The following is a 19,446-nucleotide window of genomic DNA, read 5'->3' on the forward strand; positions in this document are numbered from 1 at the left end:
CAAATAATGATAGTGAAATTGATCCAAAATCTTGAAATTAAAATGGAATCACAGATAAATAGCCTGGAGACAAGGATTGAGAAGATGCAAGAAAGGTTTAACAAGGACCTAGAAGAAATAAAAAAGAGTCAATATATAATGAATAATGCAATAAATGAAATTAAAAACACTCTGGAGCCAACAAATAGTAGAATAACAGAGGCAGAAGATAGGATTAGTGAATTAGAAGATAGAATGGTAGAAATAAATGAATCAGAGAGGATAAAAGAAAAACGAATTAAAAGAAATGAGGACAATCTCAGAGACCTCCAGGACAATATTAAACGCTACAACATTCAAATCATAGGGGTTCCAGAAGAAGAAGACAAAAAGAAAGACCATGAGAAAATACTTGAGGAGATAATAGTTGAAAACTTCCTAAAATGGGGAAGGAAATAATCACCCAAGTCCAAGAAACCCAGAGAGTCCCAAACAGGATAAAACCAAGGAGAAACACCCCAAGACACATATTAATCAAATTAACAAAGATCAGACACAAAGAACAAATATTAAAAGCAGCAAGGGAAAAACAACAAATAACACACAAGGGAATTCCCATAAGGATAACAGCTGATCTTTCAATAGAAACTCTTCAAGCCAGGAGGGAATGGCAAGACATACTTAAAATGATGAAAGAAAATAACCTACAGCCCAGATTATTGTACCCAGCAAGGATCTCATTCAAGTATGAAGGAGAAATCAAAAGCTTTTCAGACAAGCAAAAGCTGAGAGAATTCTGCACCACCAAACCAGCTCTCAACAAATACTAAAGGATATTCTCTAGACAGGAAACACAAAAATGGTGTATAAACTCAACCCAAAACAATAAAGTAAATGGCAACGGGATCATACTTATTAGTAATTACCTTAAATGTAAATGGGTTGAATGCCCCAACCAAAAGACAAAGACTGGCTGAATGGATACAAAAACAAGACCCTACATATGTTGTCTACAAGACACCCACCTCAAAACAGGGGACACATACAGACTGAAAGTGAAGGGCTGGAAAAAGATTTTCCATGCAAATTGGGACCAAAAGAAAGCAGGAGTCACAATACTCGTATCAGATAAATTAGACTTTAAAACAAAGGCTGTGAAAAGAGACAAAGAAGGTCACTACATAATGATCAAAGGATCAATCCAAGAAGAAGATATAACAATTATAAATATATATCCACCCAACATGGGAGCACCGCAGTATGTAAGACAAATCCTAACAAGTATGAAAGGAGAAATTAACAATAACACAATAATAGTGGGAGACTTTAATACCCCACTCACACTTATGGATAGATCAACTAAACAGAAAATTAACAAGGAAAAAAAAACAAAACAAAACATGTATCTATAAAGCTCACTAAAGCAAAGCACAGTAAAATGAGGTATGGCAATAAAAGGCGTTAAATTTATCAAAAAAAAATAAATAAAGTGCTGAAAAATTAAAAAAAAAAAAAAAAGATTACCCTGTACAATAATATTACTGGGTTGGACTGCAATGTTCAAAATGGATAACCAACAAGAACCAATTGAATAGCACATGAAACTCTACTCAATATTATGTGCCAGCCTGGATGGGAGGAGGGTTTCAGGGATAGTGGATAATGGATATATGTATGGCTGAGTCCCTTCACTGTTCAGCTGAAACTACCACAACATTGTTAATTGGCTATACCCCAATACAAAATAAAAAATTTAAAGATTGAAATAAAAAAAAAAAAAAACTATTTATTTATTTTTGGCTGCACTGAATCTTTGTGAGGGCTTTCTCTAGTTGTGGTGAGTGGGGGCTACTCCCTAGTTGCCATACGAGAGCTTCTCACTGCAGTGGCTTCTCTTGTTGTGGGGCATGGGCTCTAGGGCATGTGGGCTTCAACAGTTGCAGCACAGGCTCAGTAGTCATGGTGCACTGGCTTAGTTGTTAGCTGACATGTGGAATCTTCCTGGATCAGGGATTGACCTGGTGTCTCCTGCACTGGCAGATGGATGCCACCTTATCTTCTTAACCACAGCACCACCAGGCAAGTCCTTCCTCCAGTTCATTCTTAACACAGCAGTAAGAGGGTTCAGAAATATGAAATATGATCATATGGCCCCCCTGCCTAAAATCCTTCAAAAGGTCCCCATATACTTAAAATCCAAAATAAAATAAAATATGAAATAAAATCAATGGTTGATTGATCTGATCTGATCTCTTTTTACTTCTCCAACACCACATCCCACCACTATCCCCCTTGTTTGTTCACAGCATTCCTGCCACACTGGAACTCTTTTTGCATTTAGAACATGCCAAGAAGGCAATGGCACCCCACTCCAGTACTTTTGCCTGGAAAATCCCATGGACGGAGAAGCCTGGTAGGCTGCAGTCCATGGGGTCGCTAAGAGTCAGACATGACTGAGCAACTTCACTTTCACTTTTCACTTTCATGCATTAGAGAAGGAAATGGCACCCCACTCCAGTGTTCTTGCCTGGAGAATCCCAGGGACAGAGGAGCCTAGTGGGCTGCTGTCTATGGGGTCGCACAGAGTCAGACACGACTGAAGCGACTTCGCAGCAGCAGCAGCAGCAACAAGCCTTCCCTGCTTTAACCACTGGTGTTCTCTATACCTACTACTCTATTCCCCTTGATTTTTCTTTAATGTTTTTAAAAAATATTTATTTGACTGCGCCAGGTCTTAGTTGCAACATGCAGGATCTTTGATCGTCATTGCAGCATTTGGAATATTTAATTGCAGCATGTGGAATCTAGTTTCCTGACCAGGGACTGAACCTGGGCCCCCTGCATTGGGTGTGCAGAGTCTTAGCCACTGGACCACCAGGGAAGTCCCCTATTCCCCTTGATTTATTAATAATTACTCAGGTTAAATGTCAATTTCTCAAAGACAAGTAACAAAAACACTAAAAGTGGTTTGACCAATAAAGGGATTTATTATCTTGTATAACCAGAGTCTTAAATCAGGGCATCTTTGTAACCTATTTTAAAATAAGTGGCTCAGCAATGTTATCAAGGATCCAGGTCCTTTCTATCTTGCTATCTACCATAGTACTTATCACCATTTGAGACAATATACCCACTCCAGTGTTCTTGCCTGGAGAATCCCAGGGACGGGGAAGCCTGGTGGGCTGCTGTCTATGGGGTTGCACAGACTCAGACACGACTGAAGCGACTTCGCAGCAGCAGCAGTGTAGGAGTTATCCCAGATTCTGAAGCCAAACTGCTTAAATTTGTAACCTGGCTACCACTTTACTAGCTGTAGAGTTAAATTACTCAATCCCTCAGTTTCTGTATCTGTAAAATGGAGATGATGATTATAATATTAACTACCTCAGAGGGCTGATTTGAGGACTGAATGAATAGCTGTGAGGATTAAATATGTAAAATTGAAACAGCTTCCCTAGTTCCCCTAGAGGATGAGATGGTTGCATGGCATCATCAACTCAATGGACATGTGTGTGTGTGTGTGTTTTAGTCGCTCAACCGTGTCCGACTCTTGGCGACCCCACAGACTGCAGCCAACCCGGCTTCTCTGTCCATGGGATTCTCAGGCAAGAATACTGGAGTGGATTGCCATTCCTTTCTCCAGAGGATCTTCCAGACCCAGGGATCGAACCCTGGTCTCTGGCATTGCAGGCAGATTTTTTACCTTTTAGGTTACAGAGAAGTCCTCAATGGACACGAATTTGAGCAAACTCCTAGAGAGTGAAGAATAGGGAAGCCTGGCATGCTGCAGTCTATGGGGTCGCAGAGTCGGTCACGACTGAGCGACTGAACAACAACCCTAGTTCTAGTTCATTCCTCAGGCTCAGTTTTATCCTGGAGACATTCCTGTATCGTTTTAATAAGCTCCCCTCTCTCCTTTAAATCATTCGTTTCTGGGATTCGCCACGAGGCTCCCCGCTCTGTCATTTCGCTTTGGTGCCATCTGGCGCCCCAAAGGGAAGTGACGCGCTTGCGCTCTCCAACCTCTGCCCTTTGTCTCTTCCCCTGGTCGAATCTGGTACCTATATCTTTAAGGTTCTCGGTCAAGACTCAAGAATTCAGGGGCGGGAGCCAAGGAACGCCCGCTTGAAGTCCGCTCAGGTTGGTCCAGTCCGGGTAAGGGGAGGGATTTAGCGAGCTCCACATAAGTAATTGGTCTTTCCTTCAGCCCCGCCCCCGTGAAGCAATCACAAACGCCTGTGATTGGTCAGGGGCTCTGGAGGCGGGGGCTCCGAGCTTGGCTCCCGGTTCTCCCAGACGGTCCCGGCGGCAGCTCGGTGGGCGGCATGTCCGCGAGTGAAGAGATGCTTGGAGGTGCCAGAGGAGAGAGCACTACTGCTACCGGCCCCTTCAGCTTCAGCTCGGAACCAACGCTGGAGGACATGTAAGCCGTCCTTGCCCAGCCTGAGCTGGGGAGATCGCCCCTCCTCCCTCCTTTCGGGTAGGGTCCCTCCACGTGTTCGGAAAAAAAGGCTAGTGGCTGTGCTCAGGTCCTAGTTCTGGGGGCTGACCGCAGGCGAAACTTCTAACCTTCTCCTCTGCAAAATGGGCTTAACTATACACATCTGAGGCAGGGGACCTACCGGAGTACGGTGATGCTTCTGCCCTGCCTCTGTCCTCCAGGAGCGGGAGGTAGGATGGGAGCAAATGTAGTGTTGAGACATCGAAAACATTTCTTTCTGGAGGAAATCCAGGAGGGCTTCTTGGGGGAAGTGTCCTGGGGCTGCATTCTGTAAAATCAATAGGATTTAGATATGCAGAGACAGGGTTATTCCGGGTGGAGGAAAACTGCAGAAGCAGCAACAGGAAATGGAATAAAGAAAATGAGGGTATTATTAGATTTCGATAGTTTAGGGTCTGTGTAAGGATGCACCCATTTTACAGATGAGAAAACCAAATCCTCTAAAAAAGAGATGACCTGTTTAGGCCATCCAAAGAATTAGTTGCAGAATCCTCTCTGACTCGCATGCCCCCATTGCATCTCACTGAGTACCTGCCAGGGCCCTGCATCTCCTCCCCCATCCCCTAACCTTGGACCTGGACTTCCACCCCTTTCTCCCATTCTAGTCGCCGCCTCCATGCTGAGTTCGCTGCTGAACGAGACTGGGAGCAGTTCCATCAGCCTCGAAACCTCCTCCTGGCCTTGGTGGGGGAAGTTGGGGAGCTGGCAGAGCTCTTGTGAGTAGATGACAGGTTTTCTGGAAGAGTCTGTGTTGAGGAGGGGAGGGGAGGATTCATTTGACCATCAAATATCCATGGATCCAGTTTCCGCTCCTCACTACCAAGCTCTTCTGTACCTGGTTGCTGGGCATCCAGAGAGATGACTTATGGGTCTGCTGCCCTTTAGGGGCTCCCAGTCTCCTGGGAGAGAAAGGTGTAAAAACAGCAAGGCAGATCCAGGTCTGAGAAGGGGTGGTGGGAACCTTCCTATACCTCTGCCTCTGGGGTAGAAAGGCTGGTCTTCTATAGAAGGCATTCCAGAGAGGGGGAACCACATTTGCAAAGGTAGTGAGATGGAAAAGGGCGAGTTAAATTCAGTGAGAATGTAGGAATTCAGCGATAATGTAGGATTCCTTTAGTGTAAGCTTCTTGACAAAGGGTGAGGGTTTTGTATCTGTCTTGTTCTCTGGTGTGTCTCAAGTACCCGACACACAATAAGTACTCAATACATAAATCTCTTGTGGCTGCGGAGGAGAGGGGTAGGATAGGAACACAGAATGGTAGGATTTGGCTGGGAAGTAATGGAGTTCTGGACAGAACACCTGACCCGATTTGAGTGGTAGAAAGATCACTGTACCTGCAGAGTGGATTTGATCCCCTAGGAGAATTGTGTCAGGGGAGATCAGTGAGGAGGCTGGTGTAGACGAGGCAAAATGTGGTGAGGACTAAACCAGGGTAGTCTCAGGGGCATGGAGAAATGACAGCACAGATGTGTGGGAAGGCAATCCATTCATTCATTCATTACGGTCCATGAGCACCGTCTGGGTGCTAGGTCATCTAGAATCAAGATATGGTCTTGAACAAGATGGATACGCTCACAGTGCAAAGAGACTGACAATAAATAAGTGAACTAACTTTAAAAGATATGGAATTGTGACAAGTTCTAGGAGGCAAATAACACGAGGTGTTGAGAAAGAAAGTAACAGAGGGAGAAGGCTGTTCTAAGGAGGTAACATTTGAGCTGAGACCTGATGGGAAGCATGGGTCGGGTAGAGCATTCAAGGTTGCGGGAGCAGAGTAAGTGCAAAGGCCCTGTGACAGTTTGGCCTATTTGCAAGACAGACGAGGCCAGAATGAGTGGCTTTAAGGGGGTGGGGGGGCCAGGTGAGAGGGAGCGTGGTGGATAATGACATTGGCAGAGACAGGAGTCATTTCATACAGAACCTGGAGGGCGAGGTAGGAGTTTGGATTTTATTCCAAAAACAGTTGGAGGAGTTGTCATTTTTGTTTTTGGCTGTGCTGGGTCTTTGTTGCTGCATGTGAGCTTTCTCTAGTTGCAGTGAGTAGGGTCTACTCTCTAGGTGTAGTGGCTTCTCTTGTTGCAGAGCATGGACTCTGGGGCATTCGAGCTTCAGTAGTTGCAGTGCATGGGCTCACAGTTGTGGCACATGGGCTTAGCTGCCCCTATGGCATGTGGAATCTTCCCGGACTAGGGATCGAACCCATGTCCCCTGCATTGGCAGGCAGATTCTTAACCACTGGACCACCAGAGAAGTCCAGCTGGGGGAGTTTTAAGCAGGGGAGGGATGAAATGTAATTTGTTCTTTTAAAAGATGGTATGGTAAGAAGCAGAGAAGGCGATGGCACCCCACTCCAGTACTCTCGCCTGGAAAATCCCATGGACGGAGGAGCCTGGTGGGCTGCAGTCCATGGGGTAGCTAAGAGTCAGACAGGACTAAGCGACTTCACTTTCACTTTTCACTTTCATGCATTGGAGAAGGAAATGGCAACCCACTCCAGTGTTCTTGCCTGGAGAACCCCAGGGATGGGGGAGCCTGGTGGACTACCATCTATGGGGTCACACAGAGTTGGACACGACTGAAGCGACTTAGCAGCAGCAGCAGCAGCAGGGTAAGAAGAGAAGATGAGTTAGCAGACTTTTGCAGTGGTCCAGGTCTAAGGTTTAGTCTGGGGTAGAAATGACGGGGTTGGCAGGTAGGACTGGGTCCCAATAAGTGAAATGTCCTCTCCTTGGCTTAGGTAGGGACACAGAGGTCTGGGTGAATCATCTGATGAGGTCTCTTCCCCACCATAAGGAGTCCAGGGCCCAGATGGGTTGACTTGTCCTGGAAGAAACTTCCTAGGAGGTGGGAGTTCACTGCTTCAAGATGTGGGCTGCTCCTGAGAGAGGTGGAACCCACTGTCCTAGCTAGCATCTGTGTGTGTGTGCCTGTCTTGTGTCTTCTGTCCCCAGTCAGTGGAAGCCTGATGAGGAGCCTGGGCCCCAAGCCTGGTCCCCCAGGGAACGAGCAGCCCTTCAAGAGGAGCTCAGTGATGTCCTCATCTACCTGGTAGCATTGGCAGCCCGCTGCCGTGTAGACCTGCCCCAAGCAGTGCTCTGCAAGATGGACACCAACCGGCGACGCTACCCAGCGCATCTATCCCGTGGTTCTGCCTGCAAGTATACAGACTTGCCCCACGGGGCCACCTCTGAAAACCAGGCCATGGGGCCTGCAGACCCTGCCTCTGAGTCCACAGGTCAAGTCTCAACCTAGAAACATGGGCACAGAACCTGCAGCTCAGCATGGCCTCTGAGCAGCAGAGGGTGCCTGGTCAAGGTACCTCATTCTAGTTCTTTCCTAAGAGGTCATGGACCTGGCGCTACACTTCTTGAGGTCTAAGGCCCCAGAACCTCCAGAAGATAGCCTCCTGTTTTTTTCTCCCTCAATAAAACTTTTGGTTACCACCTTCTAGACTCTTCCTAGGGCAGCCGGGGAGGCTCTGTCCCAGTCCACGCTGGAGAGGGGCACCCGGAATGCCTGTGAGCCCAACTCCCATGTTTTTCTATTGTATCTCCCACCTGCAGAGCAGAGAGATCTGATTTCTAGAAAGTTCCCTGTCTGATCTCACGTAAGTCCCTTCCCCTTCTCTAAATAAGATCAGAGGCTTTATGTAGTGTTGGATAGGAGCCCAGATTCTGGAGCCAGGCTATCTGGGCTCAGATGCCATCTTTGGTACTAGATGATGTTCATTATGGAGCTTCTCAGGTGGTGTTAGTGATAAAGAACCTACCTCCCAATGCAGGAGACATAAGACACACAGGTTTGATCCCTGGGTGGGGAAGATCCCCTGGAGGAGGTCATGGCAACCCACTCAGTATTCTTGTCTGGAGAATCCCATGGACAGAGGAGCCTGGCAGGCTACAGTCCATAGGGTTGCAAAGAGTTGGACACGACTGAAGCAACTTAGCATGCAACACGATGTTCATTATATTTTTATCTTTCTGTACCTCCATTTCCTCATCTAAAATGGAAATAATGGTATCTACTTAGTAGGGCTGTAAGGTTTAAATAAGCTATTATATTATAAATAGAGTGCTGGACTTCCCAGGTGGCGCAGTGGTTAAGACCCTACACTTCCAATGCAAGGGGCCTGGGTCTGATCCCTGGTCGCGGAACTAAGATCCCATATGCCACATGGTCAAAAAAAAAAAAAAAAAGTAGAGTGTTTAGGACAGTGTCTGGTGCATAGTAGGTAGTTGTTAAGTTTGCAGTTGTCGTTATCAGTTTGCTCTTTCAACTCAAAACTTTCAGGGGCCCAAGGCAGGAAATATCATGTTAAGGCCAGCCTGGGCCTAGGGCTGAGTCTCAGGCCCCAGTCTTGTCCATCAGACTCCAGAGCTGTGAGCCCTCTGCCCCTCTCCCTTGGCCCGCAGCACAGATCAGGGTCAGGTCTGTCTGGTGTGGAGCAGAACAAGGCTTCTTTTCTTTTGGACCTTGGAATGCCTAACATTCCCCATCCCCTCCGCGGCCTTCCTTCCCAAGGCCAGTTTGTTTGTTCCACTTCTATACCTAGCGTTGGGAATGTATGATTCACACGTTGTGTGACCTCAGGCACGTCACTTCCTTTTCAGAGATACCTGTGGCCTGCCTCCTTCACCCTATTTCCACATCAGTGAAATGAAGCCTTCCACTTTACTGGCCTCAGTCCTCTAATTAATGACCTCACTCCCTCTTAACCAGTGACCTCTCTTACTTCCCTGGTAAGAGAATTCATCAGACTGGAACTGCTTTAAGTTTCCAAACCTTCCTTTCCTCTTCCCAACAGTGATAGCAAGAGCTTTATCTTATTGATCTCTTATTTCATCCTGTCTCCTTGATCAATTATCTCCCCTCTCCTCTATATAATCAAGGTCTCTTCCTTTCCATTAGCCCTTCCCACCAGCCCATAAAGCATAATCGAGCCTCTTCCCTACTGGTAAGGAAAAACCAACAAAACTCCAGCTCCTTCCATCGTGCTTTTCATAGCCAAGCCACCCACTCTGCTTCCTCATTTCTGCCCTAACCCACTCAAGGTTGGCTTTCACCCCCACCCCTTCCCTGGAGGGGCTTCCCTGTTGGCTCAGGGGTAAAGAATCCATCTGTGATACAGGAGGCGTGCGTTCAAACCCTGGGTCAGGAAGATCCTGTGGAGGAGGAAATGGCAATCCACTCCAGTATTCTTGCCTGGAGAATTCCATGAAGAGAGGATCCTGGCGGGCTACAGTCCATGGGCTCATAGAGTTGGACACAACACGACTGAGCATGCACACACCTCAACTGAAACTGTTCTCTTCGCTTTCCCTAAATTCACACACACACAGTGTTCACCAGAGCCGCATCTGACAGCTAAGTTTCCTCTGTGAAACACTTTGCTCTAGATTTCCCAGACACTTTCGGTTTTCTTTCTACCTCTGGCTGTTCCTTTACAGATTCACATTCTCGAGTACCTTTTTCTGGATGTGGTGCCATACCTTCCTGACCTGACATCCCTGAGCTGTTACTTCTATCACCTCCCTGATGCCTCCGCTTACTTCACACTCAGTATGTCCAGACTGGGCTGCAACAATGGCCGCCACCTCAACTCCCATCCTGCTCATCATGTGTCCTCATTTCAGTGACACTGCCTGCAGTCCCCCAAGCTAAGAAGTGAAATCAGCCCCAACTCTCCCGTGTCCCAGGTCCACTTTAACTCCTATGAATTCTAGTTCTATAATATGTCAGATCCCTCCCTCCCCTCTAATCCCTCAAGGCTTCTCTGTGGCCTCTCAACCGTTCGCCTGGTTTTCAATGTCCTTAGTGGTCTGTCTCCTGCCAACCTCCTTGCTTTTTGTCCCTACATTCCACCCCCGGGATGTCTGCAAGCTCTAACAAGTCTGCCATGCAGGTTCAGGGGCTCTCGCCATACTTCCCCAACGCCAACTCTCTTGACCTTAAGACCAGCTTAAACGTCACCTCTGAGGGAACTTCCCTGGCAGTCCAGTGGTTAAGACTCCACGCTTCCAATGCAGGGAGGTGCAGGTTCCATCCCTGGTCAGGGAACTAAGATCCCTGCAGGGCACAGCTAAAAAAAAAATGTCACCTCTGGGAAGAGGTTCTCTAAACTCCAAGATTGCACTGAGGACCTCTCCTATCCAACAGCTCCACCATCATCGTCCCAGTGACAAGAGACTGCTGTCAGTCCCCCAAGGGACTACTGACGCTGTCAGTACCTGATAATCTGCAGAAATAGACGTAAAATGAGTTACCTAACTTTGTAATGCTTTGATGATGAAAATGAGCTAGTAATAATGTAGCACTGGTGCAATGGTAAAGAATCCGCCTGCCAATGCAGGAAAGCCAAGAGACATGAGTTCAATTTCTGGGTTGGGAAAATTCTGAAGGAAATAGCAACCTGCTCCAGTACTCTTCCTGGGAAATTACACGGCCAGAGGGGCCTGGTGGGTTACCACTGACAAAGAGACATGAGTGAGCGTACACCTGCACACCAAGTTGCCACTGTTGCTTCTCTTTGCTAGACTGAGTTGCATAAGGTTCATGCCCGCTCACCAAAGTTCTGCGAAATGCAGTGCCCATTGATTACGAATGTGACAAATTTATGAACCTTCTAGATCTGAGTTCATGAAGACATAACCAAGGAGCAAGTGTAGAATGACTCCACACCCATAAACGCAGTTCCTGGAACCCTTTTGGGTTTATAGCCCCTCTTGAATCCATGCCGATTCACCTAAGCCTAGGGAGACCCCCAACTTTCTGCCTCTCCCCACCCACCTCATTCACAGGCACAGGTGGGGTGAGGATATAATACTTTATTCACTCTAACATGGGCGGAGGGGATGTAATGAGGGGGAAGTGGGCACGTTTCCAGGGATCCCGGTAGGGGAATCCTGTCTCCCAGTTCCAGGGCAGCCAGGCCTGCCAGTCCCATCCTATTCAAGACGCTGGTGGTGGGGCGGGGAGTTGTCCAGATTAACGCAGCCCCAGGTTAAGATCCCAGAGTGCCTCTCCCCACATGGAGGCTCGCACCCCGCGGAGAAAAGAAACGGCGGCTCAGCTGCCCTCACAATCTGGGCAGCGCTCGGTGGCAGTGGCTCCAGCTGGTAGCTTGAAGTCCCGGCCGCAGCCGGCGCAGATATAGAGACGGCGCCGCATATGCGCGCGACGGTGGCGGATGAAGTGCGAGCTGAGGCGGAAGCGCCGGCCGCACTCGGAGCAAGGATAGGGCCGCTCACCAGTGTGCGTGCGCGCATGCTCCGCCAGGTTGGAGCGGTGGCCGAAGCCGCGGCCGCACACAGGGCAGCGGTGCGGCTTCTCGCCCGTGTGCACGCGCCGGTGCTTGGCCAGCGCCGAACTCTGGGCAAAGCGCGTGCCACAGTCGGCGCAGGCGTACGGCCGCTCGCCCGTGTGCGTGCGTCGGTGGCGCGCCAGGCATGAACTGCCGCCGAAGGCGCGTCCGCAGTCCGGGCACGCGTACGGCTTCTCGCCCGTGTGCACGCGCAGATGCTGTGCGTAGTTGGAGCTCTGCGCGAAGCGGCGGCCGCATTGTGCGCATGCGTACGGCTTCTCGCCAGTGTGGCGCCGCCGGTGCTGCCGCAGGTTCGAGGCGGCCGAGAAGCGCTTGTCGCACTCCGGGCACTCGTAAGGCCGTTCGCCCGTGTGGGTGCGGCTGTGTTTGGTCAGCGCCGACTTCTGCGAGAAGCGCCGGCCGCACTCGGTGCACGCAAAGGGCCGCTCGCCCGTGTGTATGCGGACGTGCTTGGCCAGAGTGGAGCGGCGTGCAAAGGCGCGGCCGCAGTCCCGGCACGCGTGTGGGCGCGCCGGGTCCGCAGACGGCGCTGGCGCCTCGCTCGGGACCTGCGGGGAGAGGGGAACAGGTCAGCCCTGACGGAGAGACCCAGGAGCCGGAGACCTGGGGCTCCGCCAGCTGCAGCCTCTCCGTCCCCCGTTTTTACAGTAGTTAAAAGCCAAGGGGTGCACCTCTCAGGACGGTTGTGCGCGTCTAAGGAGATAATTAACGCACATATCACAATGCCTGGTGTCGTTCCAGCTATTCTTTATTAATTCAACCAAAATTTATTGAGCGCGTAATGTGCCAGACTCTGTTCTAGGAACTGGGGATTCAGCATTAAAATTTTTCTGAATTCATAATTTCAGGAAGAATGGATGAAAGGGGTGCTGGTACTGGGGGGATGGTGCACATTTAATTAGGGTTAAGAAACCTCACTGATGTCATGAGCCTTTACCTAAAGGAGGTGAAAGAGCAGGTTCCAGAAGGGAAAGCAAGGCCCCAAGGCAGGAGTTTTTCTGTTCCAGGAATGGCAAGAAAAAGTGCCTAGGGCAGAACACAGGAGGGGAGGAGCAATCCATGGAATGGTCCTTAAGGCGTTATATTAGCCTTGAATGAGAATCTGATGAGGAACCAGTAGAGGAGATGTGGGAAGGTTCTGAGCAATGAGGTACAGATAAGACTCATATTTTAAAAGGTTCCACAGAATAAAGGAGGAGAAGGGGCAGAAACCCACCGAGGAGGCCCCTGTACTGCAGGCCAGAGAAGACAATGGGTTGGACCCAGGTGACAGAGGTGGAAAGTGAAAGTGGTGAGAAGTGGTCTGCTTCTGGATATATTCCGCAATCGGAGACAGCCAACCTAATGATAGATTAGACATGAGATATAAAGAAAGAGAGGCGTCAAGATGACTCCAAGGATTTTGAGCTTAGCAATCGCAAAGGCAGAGTTATCATCTACAGAATGGCGGGGCGGGGGGCGGGGGGGGGGGCAGTTGCGGGGGAACAACGACTTGGTACCTGTGATCTGTTTCTGATCCTATCCACAGCTGTCCTGGACACATCTGGAGCTCAGGAGAGAGGCCCAGGCTGGAGATGTAAATTGGGAAGACATCAGCCTGCGGGGGATTTTTAAAGCCTTGAGACTGGATGTGTTCACTCAGGGACTAAAGAGAACTGGGAGGCAAGATGCAAAGCAGCCAGCAAAGGAGATTGAGCAGCCAGTGAGGTCAGAGACCCAGGAGAGCATGGTGATTAGAGCCAGGCTACAATCAAGTTCAGGCTCTTTAATAAACTTTTAAGAGCAAGCACCTATCATTTTTTTAAGCTGCACAAAAGGCAGCAAAGGTGAAACCCAAATACTCTGAGGCCTGAAATGAAAAAAATTTGAGAATAAATCCGTTTCATGAGGTCTGGGTCTCTAGAGATAAAATCAGAAAAAAGAAATGCTTTATAAGAGGCAGATGAAGGGAAAACAATTTGTACTAACAGTAAAGAGTACTGAGGATACACTGCTTCCTTCGTAGAAAAGAGATGGCTCATCCTAGCAAAAGTGATGTTGAATCTCTACTATGGACTAAGCAGGGCTTCCCTGGTGGCTCAGATGGTAAAGTGCCTGTCTGCAATTCGGGAGACCTGGGTTCGATCCCTGGGCTGGGAAGATCCCCTGGAGAAGGAAATGGCAACCCACTTCAGTACTCTTGTCTGGAAAATCCCATGGACAAAGGAGCCTGGTAGGCTACAGTCCATGGGGTCGCAAAGAGTCGGGCACAACTGAGAGACTTCACGTTCACGTTCATGGACTAAGCAAATAGAATATTAATTCATGACCAAGTGCAAAACCAGACATGTATTAAGGATAAGACAGCATTAGCTTCTGTCTCCCCATATTCCTTCTCTACCAAGTAATTATCATTATTCTTTTCTAGATAAAGAAACGAGAGGTGACCACTAAGGAGTAGTCAGGCCTTTTTCTGAAGTTGTAAGGAGAGCAGCTTCAGGGCCTTCAAGATCCTTTGTTAAAGACAGTAGCTTTTGGGACTCCCCTGGTGGTCCAGTGGCTAAGCCTCCATGCTCCCAATGCAGGGGGCCCTGGTTCAATCCCTAGTCAGGGAACTAGATCCTACATCCCACAACTAAGACCTGGCACAGCCAAAATAATCAATTAATTAATTTTAAAAAGACAGCAGCTTTTTGGTAACCACCTCAGAAATGTGGGGCTTCCCTTGTGGCTCAGCTGGTCAAGAAACTGCCTGCCATGTGGGAGACCTGGGTTCAATCCCTGGGTTGGGAAGATCCTCTGGACAAGGGAAAGGCTACCCACTCCAGTATTCTGGCCTGGAGAATTCCATGGACTGTATACAGTCCAAGGGGTCGCAAAGAGTCAGACATGACTGAGTGACTTTCACTTTCACTTTTTCAGAAATGTGGAAACAAAGCAGTTTGAAAAATTAGTCACCAACCAAAGCAACCCTGGCTACAACAGTTTATATAATGATATTACTGATAACAACATTAGACTGTAAGATTTGACAGTGTTGTTAGTACATTACATTATTGTATTAAATCTTCCTGTTACCCCTCTCCCCCAGTCCTACCCCCAGGATCAGGCCTTATCTTTTGGTAACTGAGAAAACTTAGCTAAGAGAGATTAAATTGATATAGCCCATGGGAGTCAGGACTGACTTTTTAGAGTTCTCATCCTTCAGCAGTAGGCTACACTGCTTCCCTGCACTCAGAGTGCCAAGATGTGCCAGCGGCTGGATTCCAAGTGCCTGGCACTCTCCAAGAGGGATTCAAGGTTAAAATACAACTTGATACTTTAAATTGAGAAACTCCCCACAGCAATTTGGCACAGTCTGAACTCAAGGTCACACTTTCCAGTCTTGCCCTGGTTTTAACAACTATGGGGTTTATATCGTGGAAAGAATTTTTCTCATTATATCTATATTTTTCTGGCCCATTTTTTTCTTTGGCACCCTTCCTTTAGGTAACTGACCAGTCTGAGGACTTTCTTAACCCTGGATCCACTAATTTGGGAAAAAGAAATTCTTCACCCAAGTACCCTTGGAATCTCTAACTCCAGGAAGAAAGGCCCTGGGTGCCTCAGGAAGAATCTTGGTAAGAGGGGTTGAGTCTAGCTCATTAAGACCCCAGGCAAGTCCCTCCCTCCCCCTGCCTCACTGAACCAAGGAGGGCAAGGTAGGCTAGGTAACATCAAGTATCTCCCGACTTGAAGTATGCACATCACAGAATGCAAGAGGCTTCTAAGTATTATGTAGGCTTACTTTTATCTTAGTATGATCATCATGTATTTATCTTCATGGTTATTAGAAAAACAACAGATCCCATGAAACCCACAGTTTTATCAGCATTATTGTTCAGATGAAGGTAAATTTATTTATCAAAACAATGTGAATCTATTTGAAGAAGGCAACTAAATGAGCACAACAGGTGAGCAATAGACACGTGAATGAAGTTTGGCAAATACTAGACTTACATGTCTTTTCAATTCTACAACTGTCAGATTTTAAAATTAGAATAATGGGTATCTCCACTCTTAACATGAGGGCACTAGGGGGATACAATGTAGTATAATAATATGATAATCCAAGTATTTAAAGTTAGTGATTTTTGTCTTTCTGCTTAAGTTAAAAAAAAGAGCAAGCGTTCCAGTTTCTTCTTCAACCATTACTTTTCTAATTAATAAATAACTACCATTTACTAAGCACTCAATATGTGCCAGGAACTGCAATAAATACTTTTCACCCATGTTCTTGTTTTAAATTCTCCTAACCCTTTGGGTTAGGTTGTATTAGCTCCATTTTAAAATAAGGATAGAAGACTCAGAAGTAAGTGACTATCAAGGCCCTACACCTGATCCATCAGCAAGGCCAGGGTTTACACTGGAAGGCTGTCATTGTCCAAAATGCCTTTTCTATCAGCCATGATGCAATCCTATCTCACTGACAAGTTTGAGGTCACCTCCACAGCTTGTCTCCCTCCCCTGGATTCTTTTAGCTATCTGAATCTCCCTTCTTTGGAGTACAGAGTATAAAATACAATCCTGACCTCCCTCACTCATTGCTACAAGAAGGGTGGTCCACAGACCAGCAGCGTCACTGGCAACTTGTTAGAAATGCAGAATCTCAAATCCCACTCCAAACCTACTGAATCCGAATCTTCACTTTAGCAAGATCCCCAAGTGGAATGTATGCATGTTAAAAATAAAAGCTGATCTAGAAGAGAGGCGCACTACTTCCAGAGAAAGCAGATGGGAAAAGTAAAGAGCATTTTACAGGCCAAAAGACCACACGGGCAAAGTCTTCGAGGTCAGGTGTACTTGAAACTGGGGCATGGGAAGGATGCTGACTGACTAGAGATGAAGCCACGAGGTCGAAGGATGAAGAGCTTGGAATGCCAGGCGTGGGAGCTTAGGGAAACAAAACCACTCAAGGTTCGATTTTAAGCAAGGAAAGACAGAACTGAATGTACATAGAGCCCTCTGGGAAAAAAAAATCTTTCTATTCTTTAAGATAGTTTGGATTTTGATAGGGGGTGAGAGACTACTCTAATCCCTGCGTGTAGCATAATTAGGGCCTGTCCTGGACAATGACTGGCCACGGGACTGGGTGAGAGCTGAGACTCATAGAATGTGGACACTGAGCTTTGGAGACCACTATTTCATAAGAACCCAGACTCAAGGAGACCACACAGCAAGTTGATGAGCTATTTTGTGGGCACAGTGCTAAATCTTTGTGGGATGTGTGTGTGTAACTCATTTCTACTCTCCTCCAAATCCAGTCACCCACGTGATATTTAGACTAGATTTCAAGGATTTTACTTTCATTATCTCATTTTATAGATGAGAGAGCTCTTGAGGCAAAGCTGGTAAATGTGGTCTTTAGGATTTGAACCGATGCTTTTAACCACTAAGTGACACCATTCAGAGTGTAGCCCTACCGCCCTTTCATGACTAGCCATGCCTACCTCCACCCTTCCCATCCTTAGCTCCAGCCACTCCAATCAGTGTTCCCAAATATCTCCCTCTTTCCATGTTCCCTCCACTGCTGCCACTACCTTAGAGCAGGCTATCAGCCTTACCTGACCTGGTCTCCCCATAACAGCCAACGATTCTTCTAAAAAGGAAATGTGATCATGCCTCTTCTCTGATTTGAAGCTTCTCACAGCACTGCATAACCTAACACAGTAGGTACAAATCTATAGGCTCACTATACGCAAACACTCTGGTCCATCTGTTTCTCTGGCCTTATCTTTCTGAGCACTTGCTGTTTCCTCATCCTGGAATGCCCTTCCTCCTCCTCTATTTGCCATATTCCCACTAAGTTTACAAGGCCCATGTTATTTCCTTGAAACCTTTCCTACTGCCTTATTTGCCTTCAATCCTCTGTCTAGGCCTCCATGTTGGTTTCCCTGTTCACATCCAGCCCCAGGATTCAGCCTTATTGAGGCCTTGATAAAAATTAACTGAAACATCTCCAGAAGGATGACCTCGCCCAAAGTCCTGAACTTTAGGAGGAAGAATGAATAATAATAGCAACAAATATGTACAGAATGTTTATTGTGTGCCAGACACAGTTCTAACTCTTTACAAGTATCAACTCATTTAATCCTTCCAATCCCAAGAAGTAGGTGCTATTATGATTTCACTTTTACCAATAAGGAAACTGAGGCACAAAGAGGTTAAACTTGCCAAAGGTCACACAGCTGGTAAGTAAGTGATGGAGTTGAAAGTCCACCCTAAACTCTGGAGTCTTGAGTTCTTAACTTACAGGCCAAAGGAGACCAGGGGATTCACAGGGCCGGAAGAGGCAGGCTGAGCTAGGAGGATGGGCCAAGGAGGCCTGAGAAAAACAGAACTAAACGGGCCAAGGCAGTGAAAGCTCAGAGTCCTAACCACTGAACCGCCAGGGAATTCCCTAAATAGTTATTTTGACTGGAAGAGGAGGCCACAGAAGCCAGCCCCCTCCCCCTAGGGCCCACCACACCCACTAGGGGGCAGCAGAACTTTCTTTTCCTGGGAACTGGCCCCTGTGCAGGAAGAAATCAGGGAACCCGGGCCCAGAAACCCTGCATATGGACACAAGGGCTGCTCTGGCTGGGGGTGGGAGTGTTGTAAAGTTCTGGGAAATAGAAATATACCTAGTGGAAGCTAGGGTCCTGAAAGGGGAAATCTAACTCATACTTTGATCTCCTTAAAACTCCCCTCTTTAAACCTTCCACACCTTTGTCAGTCTAACCCTGCTACACATCAAGCTCCACGAGAAAACGAGGAGGGCATTTACTCTCCAGCACCCAGCACAGAGCCTGGCACAGTAGGCGTGACATCTGTATTGTGGCAGGATGGACAATGGGACAGAAGGATGGGTGGCCAACTCTGAGATTCTAAGCCTGAGAGTCCAGGCAAAGTAGGGGCAGGATCCCCGGCTTCTGACTGAGGGAGGATGGACCTGCACCAGATTTAGGGCCGATGGGACCCCCGTGGTGTGGGACACGTACCTCCTTGTTATCCATAGGGATCTTGAGTTTCACCACTTCATACTTCTCTTCACCCTCTTCCTCCTCACCCTTCACCAGCAGCACCATCTCCTCTTGCATCTCTTCCTCCTCCTCCTCCTCCGTCTGCTGTTCACCGGGCATCTTGGTGTCCTGGGGCAGGGAGCTGAGTCAGCTCAGGACCCGCCCCCCCGACCATGGCTCTGGCCCACACAAGGCGATGCAGCCGTGGCTTCTCCTCCCATGCCCAGATCTGTGTCTGACCCTCTTCCCTGTATCCCAGCCCGGCCCTAGGCCCCAGCCTTGTCCCGGGACCAGCTCGAAAGACTCGTTCACGCTACTCATCCTGGCATTCAAGGCCCTGAACACTTCGAATCTCCAGCCCCAGTGAGACGCCACCCTCCCCGCGCTGAGTCACTCCCAGGAGCCTGGGTCAGCGGCCCGGAGCTCTAGGGCACGGGCTGGAGGCGGGATCGGGGCGGAGACCCTGGGGGCTGCGCACTCACCAGCCGCAGGTTCGGGCGCTCGCGCTGCCCCAGGCCAGGGCGCCGGGCGGTTGGGCACTCTGCGACGCCGCGACTCCGGGGGCGGGGCGTGGGCGGGGCCTCAGAGGCGACCGGCCATTGGTTCAGAACACATAACTCCGCCC

General features: G+C 48.2%; 2 protein-coding genes across 4 annotated transcripts; one reads left to right on the forward strand and one right to left on the reverse strand.

Moving 5' to 3' along the window:
* Positions 1-4,241: 4,241 nt before the first annotated feature.
* Positions 4,242-7,944, forward strand: DCTPP1 (dCTP pyrophosphatase 1). The gene is made up of 3 exons (XM_005888808.3): positions 4,242-4,402; positions 5,086-5,196; positions 7,433-7,944. Exons 1-3 carry the CDS (start codon positions 4,305-4,307, stop codon positions 7,731-7,733), a joined length of 510 nt encoding a protein of 169 aa, XP_005888870.1. The 5' UTR covers positions 4,242-4,304; the 3' UTR covers positions 7,734-7,944.
* A 3,341-nt stretch (positions 7,945-11,285) lies between these two features.
* Positions 11,286-19,446, reverse strand: ZNF771 (zinc finger protein 771). Of its 3 annotated transcripts, none has more exons than XM_070363214.1 (4): positions 18,801-19,241; positions 13,302-13,399; positions 13,019-13,143; positions 11,574-12,350 (listed from the first exon to the last, which is right to left on the reverse strand). In XM_070363214.1, exons 1-4 carry the CDS (start codon positions 18,939-18,941, stop codon positions 11,725-11,727), a joined length of 990 nt encoding a protein of 329 aa, XP_070219315.1. In that variant the 5' UTR covers positions 18,942-19,241; the 3' UTR covers positions 11,574-11,724. The 3 variants fall into 3 exon arrangements, with proteins under 3 accessions (XP_070219316.1, XP_070219315.1, XP_070219317.1); XM_070363216.1 differs by having other exon boundaries at positions 13,302-13,370; positions 18,801-18,926; XM_070363215.1 differs by lacking the exons at positions 13,019-13,143; positions 13,302-13,399 and adding an exon at positions 19,304-19,446 and having other exon boundaries at positions 11,286-12,350; positions 18,801-18,950.

The sequence above is a fragment of the Bos mutus genome, chromosome 25, assembly GCF_027580195.1.
Source record: "Bos mutus isolate GX-2022 chromosome 25, NWIPB_WYAK_1.1, whole genome shotgun sequence".
Taxonomy (NCBI): domain Eukaryota; kingdom Metazoa; phylum Chordata; class Mammalia; order Artiodactyla; family Bovidae; genus Bos; species Bos mutus.

Coding starts and splice junctions, on each gene's coding strand:
- ZNF771 (XM_070363214.1), bottom strand. CDS start 18,941: ATGCCCGGTGAACAGCAGACGGAGGAGGAGGAGGAGGAAGAGATGCAA. Junction 13,400..18,800: donor TCCCTATGGATAACAAGGAG/GTACGTGTCCCA, acceptor AATCCCCCGCAG/GCTGATGTCTTCCCAATTTA. Junction 13,144..13,301: donor GGATCAGAAACAGATCACAG/GTACCAAGTCGT, acceptor ATCTATCATTAG/GTTGGCTGTCTCCGATTGCG.
- DCTPP1 (XM_005888808.3), top strand. CDS start 4,305: ATGTCCGCGAGTGAAGAGATGCTTGGAGGTGCCAGAGGAGAGAGCACT. Junction 4,403..5,085: donor GAACCAACGCTGGAGGACAT/GTAAGCCGTCCT, acceptor CTCCCATTCTAG/TCGCCGCCTCCATGCTGAGT. Junction 5,197..7,432: donor GGGGAGCTGGCAGAGCTCTT/GTGAGTAGATGA, acceptor TTCTGTCCCCAG/TCAGTGGAAGCCTGATGAGG.